We start from the raw sequence: 25,870 nt of genomic DNA on the forward strand, positions 1-25,870 counted from the left end.
TGCTTTGGAACCTTTATTTTGACTCTACTACGGAAGGCACCATTTTCATCCACACAATATTTTAAAAGGAAAATCTGTGGCTTGTGGGGACTCGCCTTTGTTTTAAGAATCTTCTAAAAGCAACAGTTTTATTACAGAGGCAGGGGATACAAATGGTTTGTTTGTTAGACATTGCTTTTTTCCCCCTTTCTTTTTTTAAAGATTGAATTTGCCAAAAAAGAAAAAGAAATTAGAGCATGAGGATGAAGAGCAAGAAAACTCTCTGGGGTGCAGCAACAGTGTCGAGCAGCTAGATATAGATGGAGACAATTCCAGTGAAGTGTCCAGTGAAATGAACTTCAGCTATGAATATGCCCAAATGGAAGTTATCATGAAGGCACTCAGTGGCAATGGTAAGAGGCAGCAGATCTATTAAGAATACAAGCAGGGAATAGGATTACATCCTGAGTCCCTTGTAACCCAGGAATCATTTTCCTTTATAGTTTCCTACTGAATACACTTTCTTCTCTTAGTCACTTTGCCCTTGAAGGGAAAAAAAACTACAAAACTTGTTAGAATTCAGAGTTTCTGTTCAGGCAAGACCCAGAACTAGAACATCGGGGGTATCATGGTCTAGCATTGAGGTATTTGAGCAGAGCTGTGTACTCTCTGATCCTGCAATTGACTTTGAAGTCAAGTTTTTTGGTTTCAGTAGCCTTATATAGCTGCCAAAGGTGTCCCATTTTGCAAAGGTGAGGGGAATTGATTCAACCTGACCTTGTCCATCTCCAACTTCCATTAGGTCACCTACCTATCCCTCTCTGATTTCTAATGCTAAACCATAGAACAAAACACTTGGTTTATTATACTTTGACAAAATATAATAGTCCAACTCTTTTAGTTATTGTTAATCTTTAGAGTACTCTTCATCCATTGATCTTAGAGCTTTACAAAGGCGGAAAACTAGCAGTATCCTTATTTTATAGATGAGGAATGAGCCATAGAAAAGTGGTAACTTGTTCAAAATCATGTAATAAATTCATGGCAGAGCCAGGAATACAATCCAGGTCCCCTTAGTCCCAAACTCTGTGCCCTGTTCACTGGATCACTGCTTCCCTCTAATAGCTCTGCACACCGTGAGTGTCCAAACACGTCACTACTAGCTTCTTTATTTTCCACACCCGTTTAGACCCGATGCAGTCAATCTTGCAGAGCGTGGAACAGCAGTACGAAGAGGAGAAGCAATCCGCACTGGAGCGGCAGAGATTAATGTATGAGCACGAACTAGAGCAGTTGCGAAGGCGTCTGTCTCCAGAGAAACAACACTTCCGCAGCATGGACAAGTTCTCTCACTCGCCCAGCGCTCAGCAGCGCTTGCGCCAGTGGGCAGAAGAGAGGTGGGTGATGAGAACATGCAGCATTTCTTAAGCAGTGGTGGTCAGGCTTGAGGTCCTCTAATGCCAGTGAAGTCTCTTATAGATTTCAGATGCATTTGACTACAACACGTGTCCTTGGCTCCCAAGAAGAGCCCTGCAGAGAAACAACAATGTTGTGGGGATACCATCAGCCAAGAGGAAATGTCAGTGTAAGGATTATCAGACCACGCATTTTGTTCCAATAAGTTCTCGAAAATAAAGGTGGAAAAGAACTATTTTGTCACCTTATCTAGTTATGCGGGAATGCTATCTACAGTGTATTCTCAAATGGCTCATCCATTTTAATTTTAAGTGAAGAATAGGAGATTGGGGGAAGTTTATGGACTCCTCTCTAAACTATAGCACAGGGTTGGCCAAACTTATTGACCCTCCGAGCTGCATAGGATAATCTTCAGAAATTTGAGAGCCGGCTACACCTGCTGGGGCTGGGGCTTGAGTTCTGGGTCATGCCAGCTGGGGCTCAGGGCTTCAACCCTGCAGTGGGGTGGTGGGGCTAGAGGCTTCTGCCCCTTGGGGGAGGGGGATATCAGGGCTTCTGCTCTGCTGAAGGTGCCTGCCTGGGCTTGGGGCTTCACAGCTGAAGCCCCGAGCCCCGACAGACACTTCCTGTGGGGTTGAAGTCCCGAGCTCTTGCAGAATCCCTGAGCTCCTCCCCCACAGTCTGGTAGGTGGAGATTGGGGGGAGCATGGGGAACTCTGCGAGCTTCACTTTAACTGTAAAAGAGTCGTATGCAGCTCGCGAGCCATGGTTTGACCATCCCTGCTATAGCAACAGTTATCCCAAGATCCTCCACCCCGAAAGCAACTCCTTTCAGAGGCTGCAAACCTACCTTTACAGCCACTGCATTTCTTCCACTCATGTTAATCTATCTGACCTGAGCAGTCCTAGGATAGAGAGTGGAATAGCACTAGATGAAGGGAGGATTGTCCCACAGTCCCTACAAGAGTTGGTCGCTGGCTCTAGTAATTCATTTTAGGTCCATGAGAGGGATCCTTGTGCCCCTTCCTAGAAAATTCCAGAGAAGGTGCTCAGGGTTTCTGCCTCCTGTCATAACAGAATCACTGGCCATGTTTCTGACAGTAACAGCAGCCTTATGGTGAAAGAAGTGCTTTGCCTAAAGCAGAGGGTGAGGCAGAAGACACTGAATGTAGTACTAATTAAAACACACACACACACAGGCACAATCCAAAAAACCAATAATCCACTGTTAACTTAAACTGCCAAAGAAATATCATTTTTTGAAAAAATAAGTATTGTAATGAAGGATGGAGCATTTCATCTCTAGGTCACAGGTTCAAATCCAGCCCAGATCAGTTGTGACCATCTCATAATATTTTGGTGGCTTGTGTAGAAGGACTTTGGTGTCAGCATATATCCCTGTGAAGCGTTTTCTGTATCACAGTAGGCACTAATTTGTTGCACTCTTCTCAGAGAACAAATATTGACTGGATCGTGGAGACTGAATTATCCTTTCATCTTAACACAGTTTTTCCACTTCTGGGGTGGGAAAGGTGTGAATAGCTCACACAGATGCTGCCTGTTCTATGGATACAGGGAGAGGCCTTTGGGTCTCTAGACTTGGGAGCCAGGCAACTTTTGTATTCACTAAATTCATATAAATTTCAAATATCTTTTTTTTTTCAAAGGGACCAAGTTAGTGTTTAACTAATCTTTCTATTTTAAAATCAGTTTCTTTCGATATTGATTCCTATGAATACCCTACCTACATGGTAGTGATCAGCCCAATGGTCCTTTGTGTTCTCTCTAAGGTGCCACAAGTACTCCTGTTCTTTTTGTGTTCTACTGCAAATCTAGTTAAGTTTCCTCACTAAATAAAACAATTTATTGGTTGTCCTCTTTTCTTTTTTTTTTTTTCCCCCTTTAAAAGAGAAGAAATGTTGAACCACAGCCTGAGGAAGCTGAGAGAGCAAATTGTTAAAGCTAATTTGTATGTGAGAGAAGCCAGTTTCATCTCAGAGGAATTGGACAAGAGCACGGAGTATAAGGTCACTCTGCAGATCCCAGCTTCAAGCCTTAATGCTAACAGAAAGGTGAGGCAGCAGCTCACTGAGCTTAATCATTGTTCAATAAAGGGTTGCCTCGTGGAGCACTTCACATTGTGATCCAATGGCTCTAGTGATCTAGATAATTTGCCAACATGTTCACACTCATTTTGAGAACCTCTGGGTTAGAACACCTATTAGGGATGGTGTAGGTTTGCTTGGTCCTGCCTCGGTACAGGGGGCGGGACTTAATGACTTCTCAAGGGACCTTTCAACCCTACATTTTTATAATTCTATGTTAAACATTTTATTGTAATTTTGCCTTAATAAAAAGTTATAAGGAAATAAATAAAAGGAAGGAAATGATTAAGCAACTGCATGAGTTTGGACACTGTAGGTGGAAATAATCTTACTTTGAATTTAGAGCCTCTTTTATTTGAGGCTCTTTATGAAATGCTTAAATATTCATCCTTGCAACGCTTTTGTAAAGGAAGGGATCTATGAAGATCTCTGCCATTGTCACTGGGATAAAATGTGACAGTTTAATAGGACATGGCAATGCTATGTTGACAGTTGGACTTGGATTCTACTATTCCAAATTTGGCTGCTTAAACAAGAGGGTTTTTTTAATCAAAAAGTTACTTTCTGTTTAACTTTGTGCCAGTTGTCATGACATGGATTCCTTACTCAGGCCGCCTTCTCTAATGGTTTTGTTTCTGCAGCGAGGTGCAGTTCTCAGTGAGCCTGCTATTCAGGTGAGAAGGAAAGCGAAAGGCAAACAGATCTGGTCACTGGAGAAATTGGAAAACCGGCTGATAGATATGAGAGAACTTTATCAAGAGTGGCTGGGGTGTGAGAAGGATGACCCAGTAAGTAAGAATGGGGAAGAGGAGAAACCAGTAATGTGGTGATAAAATTAAGTGCCTGTTATGTTTTAAAAAAAATAGGATGGGAAACTATTGGGTGAGGGGAGGGTTGGCAAAAAGATGCCAGTTATCTTGAAACCTTGCTTATTTCTAATATTGAACAGAGACTCCGAAGGTTCTTTAATATTTCATTGACCTGCTGTATCTGATCACTTTCATATTTCTTTCCACTTGTGGTTTGACAGTGGATCCTAGAAGGAATAGGATTACAAGGAGAGAAGCTAAGTCAAGAGAACAAGAATTGTGCTCCTGGTCAACTTTTGAATGGTGTGAATTTAAAATGGTTAATATAACCTGTCTGCAGATAGGCCCCAAATTTATCTTACTGTAGTCTACACTACAAAATTACTTTGATATAACTACATTGCTCAGAGGTGTGACTAATCCACATCCCTGAATGAGAGAGTTAAACCAACCCTATGCGCCGGTGTAGACAGCACTATGTCGGTGGGCACATAGCTACCGCCTTTCGTGGAGGTGAAATTAATAAGCTATGGGAGAGCTCTCGCCCTTAGAGTGTCGTCAGCAGAAGTGGTACAGCAACACAGCTGCAGATTTGTACTGTAGACTTGCCCTGACAGTTACCATGGTTGTTCGGATCACTCTGATCAATTTTCATCTCTTGCCTATGTCAGACACTCTAGAGGAAGAGAACAAAAGCCTGTGAAACCTCACCAGTTCATCCGTGCTGTGCAAATGACATTCTATTATAAACTTAGTTTTTACATAATTTTGAATTTGATTCAAGTTAACCAGGTCTTACTTCAAGCGAGCTGATCCATTCTATGATGAACAAGAAAACCATAGTCTCATCGGAGTGGCCAATGTTTTTCTTGAGTCCCTGTCTTATGATGTGAAGCTGCAATATGCTGTCCCTATCATCAATCAGAAGGGAGAGGTTTGTCATTCCTATACATCATACTTTTGAGCTGTTTAATGGAAGTCATTAGGGCTTTTCAGTATTGTACGAAAGGTGATCCCCAGCCACTGGCACATGCTTCTAATGATATTTCAGGATCGAGTGGCTAGTCCTTTACCTTCTCCCTCTGGTATCTTAATGATGCACCTGTGTGTTACTTGGGCAGCTCCAGATCCAGGTAGAGCAGTCATAAATGAATGGGAGGCAATTGGGTACAGTCAAAGTAATGCCTTGCTAATGGTAATGCTCAGAGGTCCCAATTGGGATTGAGGCTCCACTGTGGTAGGTTCTGTACAAGCTCATAGGAAGACTGTCCTTTCCCCAAAGAGCTTGCGATCTAAAACAAGTAGGGGGGAGGGATAGCTCAGTGGTTTGAGCGTTGGCCTGCTAAACCCAGGGTTGTGAGTTCAATCCTTGAGGGGGCCATTTGGGGATTTAGTTGGGGATTGATCGTGCTTTGAGCAGGGGGTTGGACTAGATGATCTCCTGAGGTCCCTTCCAAACCCTAATAATCTATGAAGATAAGTGAATGGGACAAAACAGTAGAAGGGAAGTGGAGGAGGGAGGAAGAGGTCCCATGATGACAGATTAGGTATGCTCATAACATAGCAGTGCACTGGCATAGCTACCTGAAAAGGTTAGAAACCATTGTCTGGTGGCACCTGATAATCTTTCCCACCCACCTTTTTTCATTAGGTGTCAGGTCGTCTTCATGTTGAAGTGGTACGAGTGAGTGGAGCGATTGGGGAGAGAATCGTAGGAGGTGATGATAGCGCAGACTGTTCAAGAGAGAACGACATACAGGAGAACAAACTAGTTTGCATGGTGAGTTCTAAATGCATTCAATAAAAGCTATTGTCACATCCTCAATATTGAGCCAACTTCTTCCTTTCTGTTACTTACTACCCAAGGGTAAAAAACGTGATTAAATGTTTGTGATGCATTAGCTTCCATGTTGATGATAAATTACACTGTATATTCTTTTGTTTACCACCTATGTTCAGTTATACTATCGTTATCCTACCATGTGAATTGTTCAGTTTATAAAGCCTGTTTGAAAGAATCTTGGTGTTTCAAGATTTAAAGAAAACAAATAGCTATGAATGCTCAGTGATGTGTGCAGTCTACTACGCTGGTTGTATTTTTCATGAGCTTGCTTAATGCCCTGGGGTTCAAAATTGGCCCTGAAATATCTCTGTCATGTCTCCTCTCAAAGAATTTCATTTTCTGAATGGTGGAAATAATGCAAGAAGTCTGAATCTTGTGATCCTTTGGTCCCATAATGGCATTTTTCTGGTCCCTGTGGCATTTATTAAAAATTAAAACAAAAAAACTAAGATTTGCCCTCGAACATTTTTATCAGCCTTATATGGGGCCCTAATAAAACCAAATGTGTAGTCTTATTCTTATATTCAACTAAAAAATAGATTTTGAGTCAAATAACCCTGGTCTCTCACATGTATATATGGGAAGTGTGTGGGGGGGAACCTGTTCTCTTGTGCATGGTCGAGGTGGGATGGGAGGGAAAGCATGGTGGATGCCCAGAAGAGGGAGCTAAGTGTGCAACAGCTCTAAATGGTGTCTGCATGCAAATGGAAGGCACGGGTCGCCACTAGCATGTCATGATACACGCAAATTACATGATCCAGAAATTAGGAAGCTATAATTATCTAGAAAATCCTAATTCAGTTGAACTTAGTTCTACTAGTAAAAAGGGAAACTTACTTCGCAAAATATTACAACCTGTTTTAAAATAATGGATTGTACATTTAGAACTGAATATGAATTTGAAGTTAAGGTTCCGCTGCGCCTTGGTAAAACATGCAAAACAGTTCAAGAGAGATGGCAGTTTTTCAGAGAGACATTATTAAAGGCACAAGAGCAAACTATCCCACTGCGTAGGAAAAAAAGAAAGTATGGCAAGAGACCACCCTGGCTCAACCAGGAGATCTTCAATGATCTGAAACTAAAAAAGGAACCCTACAAAAAGTAGAAACTAGGTCAAATTTCAAAGAATGAATATAAACAAATAACACAAGTTTGTAGGGACAAAATTAGAAAGGCTAAGGCACAAAATGAGACTAAACTACCTAGAGACATAAAGGGTAACAAGAAAACGTTCTACAAATACATTAGAAGCAAGAGGAAGATCAAGGACAGAGTAGGCCCATTAGGTAGTGAAGAAGGAAAAAAATAACAGAAAATATGGAAATGGCAGAAGTGTTAAATGACATTTTTGTTTGTTTTCACCAAGAAGGTTAGTAGCAGTTGGACATCTAACATAGTGAATGCCAGTGAAAGTGAGGTAGGATCAGAGGCTAAAATAGGGAAAGAAAAAGTTAACAATGATTTAGTCAATTTAGATATCTTCAAATCACCAGGATGGGATGAAATACATCTTAGAATACTTAAGGAGCTGACTGAGGGAGGTATTTGAGCCATTAGCGATTATCTTTGAAAAGTCATGGAAGATGGGGAGATTCCAGAGGACTGGAAAAGGGTAAATATAGTGACCATCTATAAAAAGGGGAATAAGGACAACCCAGGGAATTACAGACCAGTCATCTTAACTTCAGTATCCAGAAAGATAAGGGAGCAAATAATTAAGCAATCAATTTGCAAATACCTGGAGGATAATAAGGTGATAAGTAATAGTCAACAGGGATTTGTCAAGAACAATCAAATTAACTTGATAGCTTTCTTTGACAGGGTAATAAGTCTTGCGCATAGAGGAGAAGCTGTAGATGTGGTATATCTTGACTTTAGTAAGGCTTTTGATACTGTCTCACATGGCCTTTTTGTAAATAAACTAGTAAAATACAACCTAGATGGGGCTACTATAAGGTGGGTGCAAAACTGGTTGGAAAACCCTTCCCAGAGAGTAGTTATCACTGGTTCACAGTCATGCTGGAAGTGCATAACGAGTGAGCTCCCACAGGGATCAGTTCTGTTTTGTTCAATATCTTCATCAATGATTTAGATAATGGCATAGAGAGTACTCTTATAAAGTTTGCGGGCAGTACCAAGCTGGGAGGGGTTACAAGTGCTTTGGAGGATAGGATTAATATTCAAAATGATCTGGACAAACTGGAGAAATGGTCTGAAGTAAATAGGATGAAATTCAATAAGGACAAATGCAAAGTACTCCACTTAGGAAAGACTAATCAGTGCATACCTACAAAATAGGAAATGACTGCCTAGGAAGGAGTACTGCACAAAGGGATCTGGGGCTCATAGTAGATCACAAGCTAAATATGAGTTAACTGTGTAACACTATTGCAACAAAACAAACCTCATTCTGGGATATATTAGCAAGCATGTTGTAAGCAAGGCACAAGAAGTAATTCTTCCGCTGGAGAAGAGAAGACTGAGAGGGGACATCATAACAGTTTTCAAGTACATAAAAGGTTATTACAAGGAGGAAGGGGGCAAATTGTTCTTCTTAACCTCTGATGATAGGTCAAGAAGCATGGTCTTAAATTGCAGCAGGTTTAGGCTGGACACTAGGAAAAACTTCCTAACTGTCAGAGTAGTTAAGCACTGGAATAAATTGCCTGGGGAGGTTGTGGAATCTGTCATTAGAGATTTTTAAGGGCAGGTTAGACAAACACCTGACAGGGATGGTCTAGATCAGTGGTTCCAAAACTGGGGTTCACAGGGGATTCTCGGGAAAAAATTCCCTAATGGTGGACAGGATTGTCCATAGGGACTCCGGGCAACATGGGGCTATCAGCCCAGAGCCTTGGGGACTTCCAAGAGCTAAGCAGATCAAAGCAAGCATATCTAAATCTCCTCAGTGTGATAAACTTCAAGACTCCTTATACGAAGTAGAAAGGGAGGTGGATATTTTTTTGCTGTTTGTATTATTAAATAGGCTGCCAGTGTTGTTTTTAAATTATTATGAAGAACAAGTTTAAGCTTTGTTGTAACGTGCATTGTTTGCCTGGACTGCTCAAGACCTGAATGCTTGCGTAGAAGGTACTCTTTGAGTACTCTTTGAGTTGGCTTCTTAAATACCTTCATGCTGTTTCACATCTGATACTCCTTGATGAAACATAGGAGCCAGAAGCGCCAGTACAGGGGGGCGATGAAGGTCACATGCTGCCCCCGTGGGTCCCACCCCTTTTTTTCCAGCAGCCCCCATGGGCCCCCTCACTTTTCTGGGAGTGCCCCCCAGGCCCCGGGGTGCGCAGGGGCTTTGCCCCCTGCCCCTTTTTTCTACTGGTGCCTCTGATAGGAGCCTTGTCTTGTAACAGACTTAATCAAAAGTGATACAAGCTACAAAAGTGAGATCTTGGAAGAGTGTTGCCGTTTTCATTCAGTAATAAAAATACTGTAATGATAAATAATAATAGTGTGTAATAAGCATGTCATAAAAACAAATTTTATATTTCCAAGATCACTGCTTTTATAAAATCCCTGGAAATATTCATTTTTAGGAAGGGGTTCACGAGACTTGACATTTCAGTGAAAGGGGTTTGCGGATTGTTAAAGTTTGGGAACCACTGGTCTAGATAATATTTAGTCCTGCCTTGAGTGCAGGGGAGTGGACTAGATGACCTCTCAAGGTCCCTTCCAGTCCTATGAGTATATGAGTTCTTGGGTGGGCATGGCTTTTCACTTTATGCTGTTCCTAGCATCCTACAAGCAGTTATGCTGGAACAATTTGTATTGTTGAGAGCCACTGAACCAAACTGTAAAACATGTATATAATGGAAACCATTTCAAGCCAAAAGAATGCTATGGGTTTTCTGAAAACTTCCTTTGTTCTACAAACATCCTGTTAAAGTAATTCTTGTCCTATTTGTAGGTATAGGTGCTAGAACTGGGGGTGCACAAGAATTACTTTAACAGGATGTTTGTAGAACAAAGGAAGTTTTCAGAAATCCCATAGCATTCTTTTTTACTCCCAAAAGTCAGTTGTTCAATGACACCTAGTGGTGACTTCCAGCTGGTTCAGCCAAAGCATTTTATCTGCAAATATTTCAAGGCAGACAAGTCTTTTGTCAAGACTTTTGTGTCAAAGTAACTGTTTAATAATTTTTAGCCTCTCAGTTGAGCAAGAAGATGGTCTTTTAACAAACTGGCTTTCTTTTGTGTTATGCTTGACTGTTTCAGTTAAAATTGTTTACTGATTTAAAACATGCTTTTCTCTGCTTTTTCCTTCCTCTAGATTAAAATACTTCAGGCTACCGGTTTGCCTCAGCATCTTTCCAACTTTGTGTTCTGCAAATACACTTTCTGGGATCAACTGGAGCCAGTTACGGTTGCCCCTGAGGTGGACCCCTCTTTATCCCCCATCAGCAAGGAACCACAGTGCATGGTTGTCTTCGATCACTGCAATGTAATTTTTGTTTTATTTAGGATTACACTTGCAGACAGGCAAAGCAAGAGAGTTAAATTAGTCTGCCACTGGCCTAGTCAGTTTCTTTACTAAACTTAGTATCATTACAGTAGAACCTCCCAGTTACGAATACCTCAGGAATGGAGGTTGATTGTAACTCTGAAATGTTCGGAATTCTGAACAAAGCATTAGGGTTGTTCTTTCAAAAGGTTACAGCTGAACATTGACTTTAATACAGCTTTGAAACTTTATTATGCTTTGAAACTTTATTATGCAGAAGAAAAATACTGCTTTTTACCATCGTAATTTAAGTGAAACAAGCACAAAAACAGTTTCTTTACCTTGTCAGATCTTTTTTTAGACTTTCCCTTTATTTTTTTTAGTACTTTACTTTTAACACAGTACTGGACTGTATTTGCTTTTTTTTCCTCTCTGCTGCTGCCTGATTGCCTACTTATGGTTCCAAATGAGGTGTGTGACAGATCGGTTAGTTCGTAACTCTGAGATTATACTGTATGGTCATTTATAGTGACTTAATATAGTCACTTTATTTGTAGTCTTTCACTTGCAAGCTGTTTTTATAAGCACCGTTTACCAAAAACATCACATAGAACAATAAAATGAACTACTAATAAAGGAAAATAGAAGAGACTGTATGAGAGATGTGCAAGAGGTCAGACTAGATGATTATGATGGTCTCTTCTGGCCTTAATGTCTGAAAGTCTGTGTGTTTGAGTTTACCTTCTGGAATCAGTTCAGGCCTGTGAGCAGAGTCTCTTGAATTCCCATCCTGGCTCTTCCACTGATTTACTGTGGCACTGGGCAAGTTACTTAACTTCTCTTAGTTTCCATATCTGTAACATGGAAGGATTTTGTGAGGACTGGTTAACATTTGTAAAGCGCTTTGAGGAAGGATGCTTTTTTGGTTTATGGCACTGGACTGGGATTTGGGTTCAATTCTCAGCTCTGTCACGGACTCCCCCATCACTTTGGGCAAGTGGTTCTCAACCTATTTACCATTGTGGGCCACATTAATGTGTTACCTGGGCCGCAGGTTGAGAACCACAGCGCGCCTTCCCAACCCCCTGTCCCCCGCCCCAGACCCCTATGCCCAGCACCTCCTGTCCAGAGACCCCTCCACAGAGTAGGGCCAGGAACGGAGCCCTGGGCATGGGGTCAGGTGGTAGCCCCGACCCTGGACCCGGCTATGAGGTAGGGCAGTCAGGCAGCAGCCCAGACCCTGAAGGGCCAGCCGGCAACCCCCGGACCCTCGCCATGCGGGGCCGGCCAGCAACCCTGACCCTGCTGCACAGGCCTTGGCAGCCTTTAGCGCACAGCTGGGCCACAGCTGTGTGCTAATTGGGCCGCATGCAGGCCGCGGGTTGAAAACCGCTGGGCAAGTCAGATAATTTCTCTGCCTGACTTCTGCATCTGAAAAATAGGGGTAATAACGCTTCCTTTCTCTCACCTTCTTTGTCTTTATTAATTTAGATTTTAAGCTCTTGGGGTCAGGGACTGTTTTACTACATGTACGTGTAGCATCTAGTACAATAGGCTCCAACCTCTTCTGTAGGTTCTAGGTGCCTCCCTAGGTGCTACTGTAATACAAATAGTTTGACCAGGGAAAGCACTAGAGAAGTGTTCATTTTTACCATATGCAGAAACTGAATGCAATTTGCAGGTAGAAGTAGGTACAGAAATCAGGAGACATCAGCTTAGTGCTTCTGAGTGGAGAACCTTCAATGCCAGTGTCAAAAGCCTTTGATTTATGCAAAAAAGCATCAATGAAATAATAGACTTGGATGAATGGGATTATGCAGCTTGTCTGATCTAGAGTCCCCTCCAAAAGTGTGTGTAGAATGGGGGGTTGTTAATTTAGAAGGAATTTAGGGGCCCAAAGAGTTAAAGGTGTGAACATGTCCCTGTAACTGTCCAACACTAAACAGTTTTAAACGAGTTTTGGGGTTTGGTATTCAGAGACCTCAGCCTACTTAATACCTTGGCAAACACATAATTAAAAATCCTTTTAACCTTTTATTGAAGGTACAGTGGGGGGGAAAAAAGGAAAAATGGTTAAAGCATTTGCAATGTTAAAGATTAAATAAGGCTTTCATCTTAACATCTCTTGTTCACTGTCCCTTTAGATGGAGAGAGTTCTCAAATAACCCCCACCACGTTTGATAAGTCTCTTAGTTGGTAACTGTCCTTTTCAGGGGAAAGAGAAGTTAGTTGAGATGTCATTGCTGTTAAAATCCAATCCTGTTTCCTAAAAGACGCAACAAGACAGCAGACACCCACAAGGAGAAAGAAAAGAACAGCAAAGATAGAAAATGCAACTTCTTCCTCACTTGCAACCTCTCTGCTGGAAAAACATAGGCACAGCACACGATCTTATCAGCCACTCTGAGACCTGGCAATCATGTATCAGCACTGGGCTATTTAGGGCATTGCATTTAGCAGCGCTTCTGGTAACAGGCTTACGGCAAAGTATGCAGTCTTGGCCGGCTAAGACAGACTCTTATTAGACAGAAGAAAAAAAGAAAGAGAGAGGAAAGAGAAGTAATAAGGTAGAGAAGAAAAAGAATACAGGGTGGGAGAGAGGGAGGAGACAAAATCTCATATCCCATGTGGCGTTTGGGATGTAGCTGGACCTGGCGGGTATGGCAGTGTCATCTGGGTCCCTCTCTCTGACCCAGACTCAGGGCCGGCTCCAGGCACCAGCTTCTCAAGCAGGTGCTTGGGGCAGCCGCTCCGGAGAGGGGCGGCACGTCAAGGTATTCAGCAGCAATTTGGCGGACGGTCCCTCGCTCCGCCTGGGAGCGAAGGACCTCCCGCCGAATTGCCGCCGCAGATTGCGATCACAGCTTTTTGTTTGTTTGTTTTTGTTTTGGCTGCTTGGGGCGGCCAAAACCCTGGAGCCAGCCCTGCCCAGACTGGTCAAGACATCTCTCAGGATCAGGATGATGAAGGCACAGTGGTGTCACTCTGAACCCTTGGGACCCAGGAAACAGAGTGGGCAGCAGTTATGATGATGAAGTTTGCTCCTTTCTCTTCTCTTCTCTTCTCTTCTCTTCTCTTCTCTTCTCTTCTCTTCTCTTCTCTTCTCTTCCAGTCAGCCAGCATTACAGTAGCTAGTTTTTCCTTCTAGCCTCTTTTTGAGGCCCCTAAAGGGACTGATGGGTGGAACAGCCTATCCCCTCATTCTCATTGTTCCCCAATTGGGCCTAATTTCTGACACAACAGTTTTGGTCTGTTGACTTCTGGTTGCACGCTTTTCTTGCTTACAAGTCAGGACCTTAGCATGGTCCTTGATTTATATCAGTAGGCCTTTTTGTTTGGACTAATGCCGTGTTTCTGTTGCCCTTATGTACCTTTTCCCATCAGCATTTATTGTTGAAGGTTATTGTGATGTTTTGTGAACTTTCACTCACTTTTCACAATTGAGCTCACAATTAGGGTAAATTTGTAGGTCCAATTATCACAATAGTTAACAACTTATTCTTTTTAATGTTTAACTAGTTTTGTCATTTCCACATAGGAGTTTTCTGTAAATATTTCTGAAGACTTCATGGAGTATCTTTACGAAGGGGCTTTGGCAATTGAAGTGTACGGGCACAAGCAAAGTGATCCTCGCAAAAACTCAGCCGTGTGGGATTTGGGCATAATTCAAGCCAAAACCCGAAGCCTTCGTGACAGGTAACTGCAGGCAGCAAACTCCTCCCACACAGTTTAAAATCCAGCCTCCCAGGCACGGTATATTTTTCTGGATTGTAGAGTGGGTTAGAGACCAGCAGTCAAATCCTGGGTTAAGTAAAAATGAATCTGATGTTTGGGTCTTTGTAACCCTCTGTGTTCATTGCAAAACCACTACACTAGGTAAAAATTATTGATAAATGCTCATTCATATTGTTTATAGTTTTGATTAAAAGAAGAAAAACCTGAAGAATAAGACTGGATGATGTCATATTATTTAGGCAACACCATAAATGTGTGTATGGTTCTTTGCAAAGAAACAAAAGATAGTGGGGCTGATTTAACTGTAACTCTGAAATCAATGGACGGGAGAATTTCTTTGGTTACGTACCGATGTATTGGAGATCAGTCCGTGCCAGGAAGGGTTTACAATCTAAGGACCTGCTCACGCTTTCATTGGAGACAACTGTGGTTTTGCCATTGACTTTAGTGGCAACAGAATAGGACTGTAAGTTAAGACATGACATGGGAAGGTAACAAACACTGGGGAAAAATAAGGAGAAGGGAGAATTGACAATCGTGTTACAAAATTTCCTATTTCCAAAATTCAAGCTGATGGGACGAGGCCTTTTGCACATTGCCCTGTTCTTGATTTTTAATGGGGCAATTAACAAAGTCTTTGTAAGCTGGCCCATTTAGTTTTGATAGATGTTCTTGATGGACAAGAGACCATCCCTCCTAACTAGGTTCACAGTTTCAGAGCAAACGTTTTTTAGTTACAAAGCAAAAACTTAAATATTACCTTATAGCATGTGATAAAGAAATTATAAGTGAGATTAATGTATGCTGCAATTTCCAAGCATTTCACTTCATAAAGTCTAAACCAGTGGTTCTCAACCTATTTACCACTGTGGGCCACGTATGCTGCTCTCTGTGTGTTATGTGGGCTGCATCCACACTATATATACTATCTGTATGGCCCTGAGGGATGTCACCTGTATGCTGATTGGGCCGCAAGTGACCCACGAGTTGAGAACCATTGGTCTAAACACATTGTTATAAATCCAGTACCCATCTTTACTAACACACAGGTGAAACAAAATGGTTTCCAGCAACGAATTTGTCAGTGCTGGGCTGAGGTCTAGAGCCGTGGCAAGAGCTGGCACCTGGTCTGCCAGTGTCACACATGGATCTTGCAGAATAAGTTTGTTCTTTTCAGTTAAGGGTTTTCAAAGAAGGGAGGACTACTTTTGTAGGCTTTGTGGAAGAAGTGCATTGTAGGGTAAACTTGAAGGAAGAGAGGATGGTAGTGATGGAGAAAGTCAGGATAGGGGGCCACATGAAACCAGAATAACCTTAATTCTGGCCTCGGTAATGCTGGTTCAACTGCACTGAAGTCAGTGGGATTGGATGGGTATAAGAGAGAACAGAATTTGACCTCGATGTCTAATTGGCACTCATTCTGATATGAAACCAGTATGAAGAGGTCTTGTGTCTACAAAAGTTTTAGGCCAAAGTGCCATCGCTAGTTGTTAGCTCAGAAGTAGCAATGGGTAACTAAAAATCTTTTCCAGGCATAACTGACGCTTGAAAAGTATCTCCCCTTCCCCTGCCTGTGATCTTTGCAAATACTGAGCAGTCATGTAGCTTGGCTCAGCAATTAAAAAAAAAAAAAAAAAAGAGCGAGAGAGAAGGGGAAAAAATGTAAATTGTGAAATGGTATTTGGTATGTTTTCCAGATGGAGTGAGGTAACCCGAAAAGTGGAGCTCTGGATTCAGATTCTGGAACTTAATGAGAATGGGGAGTACTGTCCAGTTGAGGTGATTCCCGCCAAGGATGTAAACACTGGTGGCATCTTTCAGCTCAGACAGGTAAGATGGCAGCTGCAGGAGTCATCTGTGAAAAGAGACTGGCTTTAACATTCTGAAGGAAGCAGGGAATCTTGTATGTTGTACTGGTTCATAGAGTTTTAATAGTGGGCTTATGACAAAGGAACCATCAAACTTAGGCCCTGTATTCAATCAGCTTTAAAGCAGTTACAGTCTAGAGGGAAATGCATTTGATACCTTCTATATTTTGTGTAGGTATTTAGAGACCCTTAGCAGATTGAGGTCCTCTATTACCCATCAAACAGGCATAGTGTGGGTAACAGCAGCGGAAGCTTTCTCCACACTGCTCTGCCAGTGTGTTTCAGCCCTTACCTGGAGGAGACCACAGATGCTGGAGGATAGGTCATTCTCAATTGTCTACTTCGTGTTTTGGCCACTGTGCTGAGACTGTCAACTGAGGAACCAGTTGACAGGATAATTTTTAAAGCTATGGATACCTGGAAACTGGACTGGACCAAATTCTCAAATCAACTCCTCTCACACAGGACGTAGAACAGCCATCAGAAAACAACTTTTAGTTACTATCAACCCAGGCAGAACTTGATCGAAAACCCGATGTTAAAGTTCCCATTATCTTACTACTAATCCTCTTAGCCAGCTACTCTCCCATTCTCTGGTTCCTGCACATTTAATATTTTAAAATATAGTCCACGGGTCAGAGAACTCTATAAAATTAATATTTGTTAAATACACACTGTACCTCCCTGAACTCCCAAACTACTATGATTTCCTATTCTGCTGACTGTACAGCGTCAGCAGCTAGCAAACACTGTTCCCAGAGCTGTGCTGACAACATCAGTGGTGAGGGTTTACAATCAGGGAATCCAGTCCCACAAAAAGTTCATTTCAGCTTCAGTAACATTTGCTAAATTACATTCTCTCCCCTCAAGTGTACAAAGTCAAAACAGATGTGGGGGGAAATACTATTTTCAGTGTTTTTGAGTATTTTTCTTAAACCTTTGAAAAGCTTTAATCAAAAGCAAATTGTGGGCTCACCGAATGTCCCACACTTTCTTGTGGATTTAGACCTTGCAGCAGAGTGGTAGTTCTACCTAACCAATGTCATGTCTCACATGAGAGCTTGCAGTACTATTTTCTATGTAGTGAACAATCACCAGATTCAAATTGACTATATATAAAGCCACCACCAGTAGAGGTCTCTCTGTCACTGAGTTTTCACCATTCAAGACTTTTAGTTCTTCAAATTGTTCCCTTGTGAAGGGGCAGTCACGGCGAATCCAGGCTGAAGTGAAGTCGGTGCAGGAATCTGGGACCTTGCCTCTAATGGAAGAAGCCCTACTATCTGTTGGAGTTGGCTGTGTTCAAATAAGGCATGTCAAGTCACAAAAAGTTCATGAGACTCATCAGGTAAGATCCTGTCTCATTAAAAGATCTTTAGCAGGTAGAAAAAATGATAATTCAGAGGCTTGCAGATGCACCTGGAAAGCTTTGGAAAGCTCTTTTGGGACAAATTTGCTTCTAGAGCAACTCCACTGGCTGTAAATTACCCTACTCTGTGTGAAACAGTGACTTCTAAACACTATTTTGACAATACTCTTTCAGTGAATATATTTAGCTATGAGTGGGTAAATCCAGATTCTGATTTTCTCTAGGAAATGCTACCAAAAAAACCTTTTCTCAGTATTCTTGCCAGCAAGTTAAAGAAATATGGGCTGAATGAATGGACTATAAGGTGGATAGAAAGCTGGCTAGATCGTCGGGCTCAACGGGTAGTGATCAATGCCTCCATGTCTAGTTGGCAGCTGTCATAACTATAAAGGGAAGGGTAACAGCCCTCCTGTGTACAATACTATAAAATCCCTCCTGGCCAGAGACTCCAAAATCCTTTTACCTGTAAAGGGTTAAGAAGCTCAGGTAACCTGGCTGACATCTGACCCAAAGGACCAATAAGGGGACAAGATACTTTCAAATCTTGGTGGGGAAAAGGCTTTTGTTTGTGCTATTTGTTTTGGGGGTTGTTCGCTCTTGGGACTAAGAGGGATCAGACATCAATCCATACTCTCCAAATCTTTCTGAACAAGTCTCTCATATTTCCAACTTGTAAGTAAACAGCCAGGCAAGGCGTGTTAGTTTTTATCTTTGTTTTCTCAACTTGTAAATGTACCTTTTTGCTAGAGTGTTTATCTCTGTTTGCTGTAACTTTGAACCTAAGGCTAGAGGGGATTCCTCTGGGCTCTTTAAGTTTGATTACCCTGTAAAGTTATTTTCCCTCCTGATTTTACAGAGATGATTTTTACCTTTTTCTTTAATTAAAAGCCTTCTTTTTAAGAACCTGATTGATTTTTCCTTGGTTTTAGATCCAAGGGGGTTGGATCTTGATCCATCAGGAGTTGTTGGGAGGTAGGAGGGGGGATGGTTAATTTCTCCTTGTTTTAAGATCCAAGGGGTTTGGATCTGTATTCACCAGGGAATTGGTGAAGAGTCTCTCAAGGCTACCCAGGGAAGGGAATTAGCACATTTGGGAGTGGTGGCAGCGGACCAGATCTAAGCTAGTAGTTAAGCTTAGAAGTTTTCATGCAGGCCCCCACATTTGTACCCTAAAGTTCAGAGTGGGGAAGCAGCCTTGACAGCAGCTGGTATCAAGCGGAGTGCCCCAAGGGTCGGTCCTGGGGCCGGTTTTGTTCAATATCTTCATTAATGATCTGGAGGATGGCGTGGATTGCACCCTCAGCAAGTTTGCAGATGACACTAAACTGGGAGGAGTGGTAGATACGCTGGAGGGTAGGGACAGGATACAGAGGGACCTAGACAAATGAAGAGGATTGGGCCAAAAGAAACTGATGAGGTTCAACAAGGACAAGTGCAGAGTCCTGCACTTAGGACGGAAGAATCTCATGCACTGCTACAGACTAGGGACTGAATGGCTAGGCAGCAGTTCTGCAGAAAAGGACCTAGGGGTTACAGTGGACAAGAAGTTGGATATGAGTCGACAGTGTGCCCTTATTGCCCAGAAGGCTAATAGCATTTTGGGCTGTATAAGTAGGAGCATTGCCAGCATATCAAGGAACGTGATCATTTCCTCTGTTCGACATTGGTGAGGACTCATCTGGAGTGCTGTGTCCAGTTTTGGGCCCCATACTACAAGAAGGATGTGGAAATATTGGAGAGTCCAGAGGAGGGCAACAAAAATGATTAGGGGGCTGGAGCACATGACTTATGAGGAGAGGCTGAGGGAACTGGGATTATTTAGTCTGCAGAAGGGAAGAATGAGAGGGGATTTGATAGCTGCTTTCAACTACCTGAAAGGGGGTTCCAAAGAGGATGGATCTAGAGTGTTCTCAGTGGTAGCAGATGACAGAACAAGGAGTAATGGTCTCAAGTTGCAGTGGGGGAGGTTTAGGTTGGATATAAGGAAAAACTTTTTCACTAGGAGGGTGGTGAAGCCCTGGAATGGGTTACCTAGGGAGGTGGTGGCATCTCCTTCCTTAGAGGTTTTTAAGGCCGGGCTTGACAAAGCCCTGGCTGGGATGATTTAGTTGGGGCTTGGTCCTGCTTTGAGCAGGGGGTTGGACTAGATGATCTCCTGAGGTCCCTTCCAACCCTGATATTCTATTAAAAGGACTTCCACCATAAGAAGAATGAGACTTGCAATACTAACACACACTTTTGCTTTACCCTCTTCCTCCTCTTTATTTAAAAAAACCCCTACTAAATGAATAAAAACATAACCCCTTTTCAAGAAGAGTGTTTATACACCCCAAAAAGGTAGAAAAGCCAGACTCTCCATGAAGTCTGCTAGGAGCTTTGTTTTTGGTAATTGATTTTACTTGGAAGACAGTTGGATACAACAGCGATGGGCATAAGAAATTATAATGTATCAATGGGGATTGTACTTAAATAATGGCTAATGTGATTTCGGAAAAGTTTAAAATTAAAGGAGCAAAAACTTCAGTTATTTATTTTTAGGTTTAGGAGAGCAGAGATGTATGTTGCTTTTGCATTTTAAAATCACCCTAATGCCCCTGTCATCAGTTGGAAGTTCAGTGTGGATGGGAATGAATGAATGGGCTTGTGACATAGCATCTGCCTCAGTTTCCCCATCTTGGTTGAATGTCTCTTCACAGTGGTCCTCCAGCTCCCAGCAATGTTGGTTGACTTAATGCTTTGGCTAAACTTTATTGAAGGAGAGTCTTCTTTCACATCTTCGTCCCATAACTAAACTGAGCAGGCTCCCAAATCTGTCTCAAAGCTCAAAACTGGGGAGGCAACTAACAAGGCAGAGGCTTTTCGTTTTACAATTTTTTTGAACGCTATAATCCACAAAATTAAATAACCTTTTTTATTAAAGTGACATAACCATCTACCTTGAACCTCTGGGTTCTTGTTCTGCATATCTGCAACTCTATAATTTATTTATCTTTCATGTGTATCAAATTTTCCACAGACCTTGAAACTAAGAAAATGTATGCCTTTTTAATTTTAACTTTCACTTACCTAAAATTTGCTTTTGTTACTTAACTCATCACGGGAGTTCCCCTTTATCCTTTAAGTAGCCAGATAAATATTTACTCAATGAGACTGTAAGTATAGGAATGAATTTCCAAAATTTTTTTGGAAATCCTTTGCTTTTTTCTTTTTCTTCATTCAGTGAATGGTGCTTTGTGTCTCACTCCTGATTGCCATCGTGATGATACTTTCTAGCAAGGGGCCCAGTTTGATGTAGGTCATTTTGATGAAAGGTTCTGTGTCCCATCAGAAAGGACTGAAAATCAAGGTGTCAGAGCTTCTGTGTGGTGACCGCTAATGTGACTTTTGTTTTAACTTTTGGTTTAAGAATGGGTTTAATATGTTAACATTTCCCCCCACTAAATGGCTTGCCTTAAAACTAATCTTTTGTCAAACTTTGGTTTCCCATGCTTGCTATAACAATTCCTGCCTCTTACTAATAAGACAGTAGGTTCTTTCTCTAGTCCTATCATCAGAATGGATAGATTGCAAGTGCCTTTTCACTATAATTGTTCGTTCTTATTTAAACCGCTCAAATGTTTTGGCAGTCACTTCTTAGCAATTAGATGTAGTGATTAGAATCCTTTATTACTGGAGTTTTCCTTTAATTGCTATGTAAACTATGAAAATACATTCCAGTTGTTTATACTAAGTGATATAAATCTTCAATTACAATACCCTTCCAAACAAGATTTATAAAGGAAAAATAAGTGGTGGGTACAAGTGGCACTGCTATCCACTGTTAATACTGTGAAGCTGTGAAGCTGGTCTACCAGTATCTATCCCCAGTGTACTACATTGCTAGACATTTGAATCAGAATTACACATACAGCTGGTAATATTTTAACCATAAATACTGCTTTTGCACTTAATGTATTTTCTAGTATAAAAGTGTTTATGAATGACTTAGATTTTTTTTTTTTTTTTTTTGTCTAGGAAGGAGAGGATGATATGGACAGTTATCAGGTAAATAGAGCAACTTTTATCTTACTTCAAATATAAATATTTGTAGATCAGATTGCCTGGTCTAATTTTCAATATTAGATAGACATCAACATTGTACATCCCACTGTATGAGGCATGGACATCTTAACAGTTGCTGTCCCGAAGACTGTAAAATCTTACACAAATTTTTACACTATATAATATCTTACCCAGAATTAAGAGGCATTTTTCTCTCTGAAAGAATGGGACACATTAATGTATGTTTCCTGAACAAGGCATAGTTCCTCTTATCTTCTCTACTCTCTGACGTGCTTCCTCTCTGTATCTACAGCTTGTGGGTTAGGATTGGCTGTGCTCAGAGCAGTCATAGGTATAATGTTTAAGATGCATAGAAGCAAAATGATTCACACTATTTTATGTTATGAACATGGTTTATATTGGACCTGGGAATAAAATATTGGCTAGTGATCAAAACGGGCCTTCTAGTCAAGACAGGGATCCTATTCCTAGGACCACAACTCACTGTGACTTTGGGTTAGGTATTTAACCTCTGTTTTGACCATCACCCCCACCCCATCCCCCCGAAAATGGGGATTTTTTTTTTTAACTTCACAGAGTTGTTGGTGTGGCATAATATTTGTGATACATTGTCATTAAAAGTACACAGAAGTAGGCAAAAAACACCTCATGCTCATTGTTGCTGTTACCAGTAGTATAAACATACAAGGATAGCAACAAGAGATCCTGTGTTTAATTTGGTCTTTGGCGGGCTGGAGAGGGTTCTAGGTGCATTTCTACAAGACTATAGATGTTCAAAAACACGCAGGTTACGGTTTGCTTCAATCCTTTTCTCTTGATTGATTAAATGCCTAACAAAGGAGAAGAAATGTTTAGGGAAGTCTTAGGGGGGTGGTACAATGAGGAATAATAGGATCAGATTAGGCAAGGGGGAATTCACATGCAATGTTAGGAACAATATTTTACCAAAAATAGCATGGCCCCAATCCGGCATTATCATCTAAGCAGCAGTCCACCCATAATTCAGGATTGGATCCTTAGACTTGAAACTCTGTAAAACAAGGACTGGTTCTTACTATGTGTTTGTAAAGTACTTAGCACAGCTGGGGGCTCTAATCCTGATTGTACTTTCCAGGCCCTGCCACAGTATTAGTGTTAACAATAAAGTGAGGCTGTGGGACGGTCTAAATCCTGTAAATTTCCTATTTCCACATTTATGTTGCCTAAATGAGTAGTAGGGAATATAAGATAACTGGAGAGAGAGACTTGCCAGATCAAGTCAAGACTTGCAAGGATGGGGCAGTGGATGTGACTGAATGTGAGGAACAATCCTGTAATAAAGGAGAATAATGGGTAGACTAGATGACTTAATGGAGATCTCTTCCATATCTCATTTCTATAGTCCCCAAGGCACTAATTCAGGGGGAAAAGTGGCCAAAAATAAAAAGTATGAGCAGATGGATTGAAAGCTACATATGTTTACAAATGGGAAACATTGGTTTTGTTGGATCAGGACTTACACAACTTGCTTCATTTACATAGGACAGGGATTTGGAGAGACTGCGTCGGAAATGGCTGAACGTATTGACAAAACGTCAGGAATACCTAGATCAACAGCTGCAAAAACTCGACAGCAAACCTGGTAGGTGAAACATTATTGGTAGTGGGAGGGGTGAGGGTGTATGAAGGTATTTTTGTTTTTGTAATGTGTGTGAAATTAAGTAGCCAGGGGAAGGAACAACTGAATCTTTGAAATCGTCAGTTTGGGGAGTATAATGAGAACAAGATTCTGACATGCACTCAAGTCACAAATAGAGAGCTCTATAGAGAAAATCTGTGTACACTTACAGAATAATAGGTGTTTTTATTGAAACTGCCAGCAGGGTGACTAGATAAGGTGTTTTGTTTTGTTTTTTTTATAAAGTCAGTGGCCCACTAACATGTGGGTTGAGACCACCAATATGCATCACAAAGATAGCATTTTTTCCATTGCAGCTTGTCGTTCTGACTGACTGTCCTACTTTTCCAGATAAAACTGAAGATGATACAGATCGGGAGGCACAACTGTTAGAGATGAGGCTCACCCTTACTGAAGAGAGGAATGCTGTAATGGTTCCTTCTGCTGGCAGTGGGATCCCTGGAGCTCCAGCAGAGTGGTATGAATGTTACTATATGCCACAGTGAATATAAAAATCATGGGCAGCCTGTTCCTGGCTTGGATTGCTGCCATTTTCTGCACCACCACATGTGGATTATGTACGTCATGTGACAAAAGTGGTTAAATTAGGAGTGTTGGTGTGAATTAATTTCTTGGTCTTAATAACTGAAACCCAGAAACGCTCTTTAGTAAGTATCAGAGGGGTAGCCGTGTTAGTCTGGATCTGTAAAAAGTAAGAGTCCTGTGGCACCTTATAGACTAACAGATGTATTGGAGCATAAGCTTTTGTGGGTAAATGACACTCTTATTGACCAAAATGTAAATATGACTTTTGAAAAAAAATAAATTAATATTTATTACCACTGCACTTAGCATTAAAAAAAAATGAGTTAATATGTTATTATCTAGTTCCTTCACTTAAAAGGCTGCTCCGTCATAATAAAACTCCATCTGCAGGAGCATTGTATGCTTCTGGCTTAAGCATAGAGTCTGTTTAGTCAGCGGGTGTTGCACATAATTTTCTAAATATTAAAACCAATAAATTACACTGGACTGAGATTGCCATACTATAGCAGCTGTGGGTAACAACTGCAGTATAGGATGCAAAACAGTTTCTATTCTAAGCCACTGTATTCTAACTTGGGATGAATTTTTTTGTGCTTGGTCTCTGCTTTGGAGGAAAAGCTGATCAGCATTTGAGTTGTTTGGAGAAGGAGCATGGTAGTGAAGAAGGGGACACAAGATATACACCTCTACCCCGATATAAAGCGACCCGATATAACACGAATTCGGATATGTAAAGCAGTGCTCTGGGGCGGGCGGGGCTGCACACTCCGGTGGATCAAAGCAAGTTCGATATAACGTGGTTTCACCTATAACACAGTAAGATTTTTTGGCTCCCGAGGACAGCGTTATATCGAGATAGAGGTGTATTGTGCAGAGTGTGAGGAAAACCTCTAACCACACTTGCTGACTGGACCCTGTTTGGTTTTTAAGTTGAACTTTGTTAAAACTAATGCTTTTGAAGCATAGGAAAGTCCTCACTCCTTACTGAGGACTTTTTGTATGCCATCTTTCAAGTTAAAAAACTGTGAATATTTGAAAACTCCACACTGAGCATGCACAGCAGGAAACAGTGTAGTTGTAAGATACATACTTAGAAGAAATGTATTGTGAATGCATGTGCATCTAGGGAAATGTGCAAAGGCTGATTTCAAGCAACTTACTAACTTTTTTCTAATTTTTTTCTTACAAAATCTTTCTAAAATGTGTTATAAAAATAGGAAATTAAAGGGATAATATAGAATTAAGCATTAAGGTTGCACCTTTAAATCACAACATATCAGGAAGTTTAAAAGTTAAAATATAAACCGCAGTGTTAATTTGGACATGCTCCACATATGTACTACTTCCTATTCCTATTTTTATTTTTGGGTGCTTAACAATCAGCATAATAGTTGTGGCAATGTGGGAGAGTTAACTTTGCTTTTGGAACCTTAATATTTGCATTTCCTGACTTTTCACGATTAACAGTCCAACCTTCGGTCTCATTACTAATGCAGAGGTTTTTGCATTAATCCGTGTACATGTCAGTGTAAATAAAGAAACTTTAAATTTGCTATTAGCAGTTTAGAGGCAAGAAAACATTTCTGAAAGCAGAGGTCAAATAATGTAATAATTGTGAGGGAGCTAGTATAAAAGAAGTACCAATTTAGTTTGAGTCCCTCTATATCTGCAAGAGTAAATTAAAATAAAGCCATTTGCCAAGGTTATCATTGGCTTGACCTACAATCGCAGCTGTGCAGAATGTATTATACTGTTGGCTTGTATCATAAGGTACGTGTGCTGGATAAATCTGCTTCAGTTTAAATGCCACCATTGTCAATATCTTATGTTTTAGGACTCCAGTGCCTGGTATGGAAACCCATATTCCAGTTGTTTTCCTTGACTTAAATGGTAAGAGAGGACAGAGAGCGTTTGAAATAAACTTTGTCTAGCCAATAACATTATAGGAAATAAGAGGCAAACTAATAAAATGAAGAAATTCCTTGAGTGGCAGGTTTATTAATGTGAAAAGACTATTAGAACTAC

General features: G+C 41.1%; 1 protein-coding gene across 3 annotated transcripts in view; it reads left to right on the plus strand.

Annotated features, from left to right (window-relative positions):
• The window catches only part of KIF13B (kinesin family member 13B), a 187,619-nt gene that overhangs the window by 110,853 nt on the left and 50,896 nt on the right, over positions 1 to 25,870 (plus strand). For all 3 annotated transcript variants that reach the window (XM_034766725.1, XM_034766728.1, XM_034766726.1), the window contains exons 16-29: positions 202 to 392; positions 1,169 to 1,376; positions 3,305 to 3,467; positions 4,142 to 4,288; positions 5,094 to 5,243; positions 5,961 to 6,089; positions 10,438 to 10,608; positions 14,147 to 14,304; positions 16,041 to 16,173; positions 17,413 to 17,559; positions 21,595 to 21,624; positions 23,164 to 23,263; positions 23,651 to 23,777; positions 25,680 to 25,735. In XM_034766725.1, coding sequence (XP_034622616.1) covers positions 202 to 392; positions 1,169 to 1,376; positions 3,305 to 3,467; positions 4,142 to 4,288; positions 5,094 to 5,243; positions 5,961 to 6,089; positions 10,438 to 10,608; positions 14,147 to 14,304; positions 16,041 to 16,173; positions 17,413 to 17,559; positions 21,595 to 21,624; positions 23,164 to 23,263; positions 23,651 to 23,777; positions 25,680 to 25,735 — 1,910 coding nt within the window. The remainder of the gene's footprint in view (positions 1 to 201; positions 393 to 1,168; positions 1,377 to 3,304; positions 3,468 to 4,141; positions 4,289 to 5,093; positions 5,244 to 5,960; positions 6,090 to 10,437; positions 10,609 to 14,146; positions 14,305 to 16,040; positions 16,174 to 17,412; positions 17,560 to 21,594; positions 21,625 to 23,163; positions 23,264 to 23,650; positions 23,778 to 25,679; positions 25,736 to 25,870) is intronic.

Source organism: Trachemys scripta, chromosome 3 (genome assembly GCF_013100865.1).
Source record: "Trachemys scripta elegans isolate TJP31775 chromosome 3, CAS_Tse_1.0, whole genome shotgun sequence".
Lineage (NCBI taxonomy): Eukaryota > Metazoa > Chordata > Testudines > Emydidae > Trachemys > Trachemys scripta.